At 45.6% G+C, this 5,352-nt stretch overlaps 1 protein-coding gene across 1 annotated transcript in view; it reads left to right on the top strand.

Moving 5' to 3' along the window:
- The window catches only part of CSUI_006868 (helicase), a gene marked incomplete at its 3' end in the record, with an annotated part of 5,632 nt that extends 473 nt beyond the window's left edge, over positions 1-5,159 (top strand). The window contains exons 2-3 of the mRNA XM_068067019.1: positions 143-273; positions 1,149-5,159. Coding sequence (XP_067921004.1) covers positions 143-273; positions 1,149-5,159 — 4,142 coding nt within the window. The remainder of the gene's footprint in view (positions 1-142; positions 274-1,148) is intronic.
- Positions 5,160-5,352: the final 193 nt, after the last annotated feature.

Genomic DNA, 5,352 nt, shown 5'->3' with positions numbered 1-5,352 from the left:
CTATCTATCTATCTATCTCTGGTGTGGAGCTACGTACGTGTGCTATACGTTCAGGACCCCATAGACTGCGGCCCGAGGTAGTCCTCCTGATTGTTCTTTCTGCTTGCACGTCCCTTCCCCCTCCATGACTGCGTGTATGTAGGCACAGGAAAGACCGCGGCTTTACTCTGTTCGTCTCTTGCTTGGCAGAGGAAATTTCATGTGGAGTCAGGAGAACGGCAGAACGTAGGCAGAATTGTTTATTGTACTCGGACACATAAGCAAGCTTCTCAGGTACGCGTCCGTTCTTTTCTTAGGATTTCACTCTTCTCTTTTGCTGAGAAAAGAAAGGGTTTCCTAGTTTTTCATCCTCCTTTACAGGTCTGTCTAGGTACAATGACGACGTGATTGTTGATGTATGTATGTATGAGTATGCCTGCCTAACAGCTGTGTGAGGAGATGGACGACTCGGATGTTATTTGTAGACCTTTCAGTCTCTCCACTACCGCCTTCTCGCTGTGTATAGAGGAATTACTTCAGGGGATGGTGAAGGACGGGAAAGGAGAAAGAAGAGATTGAGTGAATCAGTAGGGAGCTTGTTTGTTACCCCGTCGACTCCAGCCTCATCATCCACTCAAAATAAGGCGAGTTCGTACGTGTTGGCGTCTGCTTTTGCTTTTTCTTTCAAATTTCTTGTGAAAATTCTTTCTCTTCTTCGTTTTCTAAAGCATACACATCACCCTTCTCCTTACAGATATAGCTAACTTCAACCTGAGCATTGCAGGACAGATACGGATTAGCTGAGGAACTATGACTCCGCTGCTTGGGCAAGGGACAAGGTTGGGGTGTATAGACAGCACCTTTATGGTAAAACTACAGAAGAAGGCCGTGCCTCTCTTTAAGTAGGTGTTAGATGCCCTTCCACCTATATCCGACCCTCTGATCGTTTCTGCTTTCTCCACTTCCTCTCGTCGTCTAAGAGTTACATGACTTGCTCGGCCTCTGAGTCTATACATATGCATAAAGGTTTTTAAAGCGCATGCGGATAGACTATTGACTGAACTTTAAGACTCAAGAAATGAAGACTTCTGTTGTTCGACCCCTTGAAAGCTACTCGTATTGAGATGTGCTGCTTCATTCAGTCCTTCTTCTTTTTCCTTTTCTGATAGGTGATCGCGGAACTGAATCAAAGTCCTTATCAGCCGGCAACAGTTCACCTAGCCTCAAGGAAATATCTCTGTCCATATATGAGTTCTTCTATAGCTAAATCAGCTATGTCCTCGATTTACCAGACACTTCGTCAATCGGCAGTCGATCTTGAAAATGATCGCTTCCCCAATGATCCTTCTTCTCTCCGACGCCACGACGTGATGAACTCAAGGAAGAAACTTCGAGGGAATCTCCGAGCAGAACTTTCAACTTCATACGATCGACATTCTTATCTTGACGAGAATATCAACAGCAGGCGGGAAAGCAAGAAAGATAAGAAGGAGGACGATGACGAACAAAAGTCCACGTCTATGAAAGACAGTTCGACCCCTTCTTACTTCAGGATAAAGAAAGAGAGAGAAGACGAAAAAGGGCTCACAGTCAGGAATGGAGCTGAGAGAAATGAAATAGAAGAGAGGAACATGCCCTTTCAACGACAAGACACCCAAGGGAGCCGAGTGACGAAGAATGAAAGTTGTTGTTGCAAGACAGGAAGCATTAAGGAAGGGAGAAGGAACGAGAAAGGAGGACAGAAAGAGCAACAGAAGGGAGAAAAAGCGAGACCAGTGATGAAGGACGTCATATCTGGAGAGGCTCATTTTTCACCGTCACTGATAGAAGCTACCTTACTATCAATTGACTTCTTACAAGATTCTCTCCCCTCGTCGTATCGCCGCGCTCGCAGCTCCCCCGCTGCAATTGTACCTTCCTCCTTACCACCCTCTTCATCTTTTTCTTCTTCTTCTTCTTCCTCTTCTTGTCTAGGCTCCCGAAGAGAAGAGCTTCGGATACCTCTAGCAAATGAAGGCCGTAGCACATCATTGGAGATCTTCTCCTCCCGTGATTCTCTCGACAAAAGTCCACCTTCTCCGGTGAAAAACCATCTTCTCCCCGACAGGGGTCTCCAAGAATCTCTACAGATGGCTTCTTCTCTTCCTCCGTTTGCTTCATCTCTTCCTGCTCTGATAAAGAGTGAAATGCATGCTTTGCAGCCGTTAAGACGAGCGAGTAGTAGAACAATAGACGGGGACAGTACACGTCGTAATAAGGAAGAGGGGTATCCAAGACTATTGGCTGACAGATACATAGCAACTAGTAGAGAAAGAGAGAACTCGCTTACCATACCTTCCCGAGAGGTCCACTCACATATGCTCAAGTTGAAAGAATTCGTTTATAAAGGTGATAACGAGAAACAATCCGATCTACGTCCTTCTTCTTCTTCTTCTTCGTCTTCTCTTGCGTTGTCGTGTAAGAGACCTTCCATAGGAGAAAAGAAAGAGTTTTATGGAAGGAGAGACTATCAGAGTGTAGAGCATGTCAAATCAGAGGGTGGAGACGAAGAAACGATCTTTTCATCTGAGAATCTTCTCACTCCTAATGACAGAAAAAAAGACGTACACACACAACGCAATGAAACCAGAAGCTGTCTTGTCAAGACTGAGTTACTTGATTATTATTCTTCTTCTCTCTTCATGAGCGCCCCCCGTCGTCCCCGTCGCTCGCGCTCTGCTGATGGAGGGAAAGTGCTTGTCCAAAGAACCATGTCAGATTTCTTTCGCGCTTCAAGAGGAAGGAAAGGACATGAACGGAGAGACAGCATCAAACAGGAGAAGTCTTTCGGGAGGACGGACACATACGAGGGAGGAAGCACATCACGAGATACACTTCAAGTGAGAGAAAAGACGTCTCTCAATCAAAATACATCATGCGCTTGTTCTCATCATCACAGCAGCGGACTCGTCACGTCTTCTTCCTCTTCCACATGGGTAAGGAGCAAACGCATAAGAGGACATGACGTAGAATCTCCTCTTCGAATCGATCCTGTCCCTCTTCTTCGTTATCTTGAGCGTCTTCTTATCTCTCCTCCTCCATCTTCTTCTTCGTCTTCGTCTTCATCTTTTGCATCTCCGTCTCCGTCCTCTTCCTCGTCCCCTCCTCCCCTTTCCCGCCTCTCGAAGGAAGATCAGTCTTTATCATCTTTGTCAACTTCTTCTCGGCAAAGAGGTGAGAGAAAGCTTTCTCACCACACGACCCCCAGTCCTCATAGACAGGTTACGACACCTGTCTCTTCTATGTCTCAAAAGAGTGAAAAGCCATCTTCTCCATTCCTTCTCCCTAGCAGTATTGAAAATTCGCTTCCTGCTGCGTCACGTTCGTCGACCGAAGTACCTTCTTCACAAAGAGAAGTAAAGAATCTTCTCAAGCAAGAAGAAAGGCCCACATGTCTACGACCTGTTGTTTTAGATGAGGCGTGTTGCCGACAAGCTGCGACTCGGGCTGATAAATGGAGAAGATGGGCCGGCCGATTAAGATCGCGTTTCGTCGCTCCAGAAGAAAAGAGAGGAGGGGGTTCAGGGAGAGGCGGAGATTTCACGTATCTTTTAGAGATGCTGCTTAACTATGCCTGTATGATATCAGAAAACGTCCGTTCTTCAAGTAATAGGTTGTCTAAGATACAGGAAGGAGATGAGGAAGAGAAGAAGTCGATGAGTTTAAGAAGAGAGAGTGAGAAAGAGCTGAGAGAAAAGAAGGAGACAGGAAAAGATGCAGTGATGAGGAGGAGGTGTAGAGAGAATCTTCAAAGGAGGGAGCAGAAAGAAGGAGGAGACGAACAGAGGATGAAAGAGAAGGAGACAGGGGAAAAGGAAAAAGAGAAGGTGACGATGAGGAGGGGGAGAGACGGCATGGCTGTATCTAAAGAGGGCAGAGAAGAACACCACAGAGAACATAGAAGCGAAGAAAATTCCCTAAGAACTTCCGAAGCAGGTGATAGTATCTCTTTCACTTTAAGTTCAGATAGCGAAGGTTTCAAGTCCCTTCAAGGTGACAGAGAATTCTCTGAAAACAAGTCTCAAGACAGGAGATCTGCCCTCTCGTCGTCATCTTCTTCTTCCTATTCAGTTCATCGTACAAAAGAGAAGAGTGTAATGTGGAACAAGCCAGATGGATGGATCTGTCCCTTCTATGTTCGGTTAGGCGAAGGATACTTCGTTGAGAGGCTCTTTGAGAGACTTCGACCTCCTTTAATGATTTGTTCTCAACAAAAGAAGGAAGGTCATGGAGACGCACTATCACAGGATACCTCTTCTGTGGTGAAGAGTAGGAGAGATCAAGGTGCCAAAGAACAAGAAGATAACCTGGCAGATGAAGGTGGAGATGAAGAAGGAAAGACGGAAGAATCGGATTTCAAGGTTATGGATGTAGAAGAGATGGCGTCATTCAGTTTGAGGTGTATGTGTTCTTACCCATCTAATGCGTCTTCACGACACCTCCTCTCTTCTGGTGGAACACCCATGAGGACTATCACAGACAATAGTAAGCAGACAAAAACGTCCAGTTTGCTAGAGAGAAATCTACCTCTCTTCAAGAAAGAGAGAGAAGAATCGACATCTTTCACGAGAAGAAACAATCCTTGTCCTTGCCCCCCTCATCACTCTTCTACTACTCCTTGCTGCTCCACGGCTACCTCTCTTGGCATGAATCGCACAAAGATGATAATTCAGGGAGGATGCGGGAAATGTCTAGGAGAAAAGAACTTCTTTGATGAGGACGAAGTGTTAGAGAAGAAGAAGGATGCGAAGGTCGAAACCCAAAGTTCTCCCTTTCCGCTCCCCCTTTTGTCTTCGGATATCACGTGTAGAGACACCTGCCTGCCGGGGGGATTGACTCGGCCAGAAGACTCCCTGGCTTTCTTGAAACTTAAGCAAGAGAGAAATAGCGGGGAGAATGATGTAGATGATCATCGAGCGGATCTCTCTATGTCCTTGAGAAGACAGAGAGACAAATGGACTGAGTTAGTCGTCAAAGATAAAGTAGAGATGAAAACCTTGAAAGACACATGTGTAGTCGGAGCCTGTCCTTACTATTCCACTCTTGGCTTCTTACCTTTCGCTGACTTGGTTGTCTGTCCTTATACCTACGTCCTTGATCCGAACATTGCTCGAAGAATGCGAATGGATGAGATGCTCAAAGGTAAGCAATCTGTTTGCTAACGTGTATGCATTACCAGCAAGCGCTCCTCAAGACATATCATACTATGCTCCTTTAGGCAAAGCAGTTTATAACCTTCACCAACTTTCTCTAACCGTCCCAACGCTGGGGGTTTGTTGTCATGAATGATCCGATCTATCTATCTATCTATCTATCTATCTATCTTCTTTTCTT

This window comes from Cystoisospora suis (genome assembly GCF_002600585.1).
Source record: "Cystoisospora suis strain Wien I chromosome Unknown contig_3531, whole genome shotgun sequence".
NCBI lineage: Eukaryota > Apicomplexa > Conoidasida > Eucoccidiorida > Sarcocystidae > Cystoisospora > Cystoisospora suis.
This window is presented reverse-complemented; position numbering and strand designations above follow the sequence as displayed.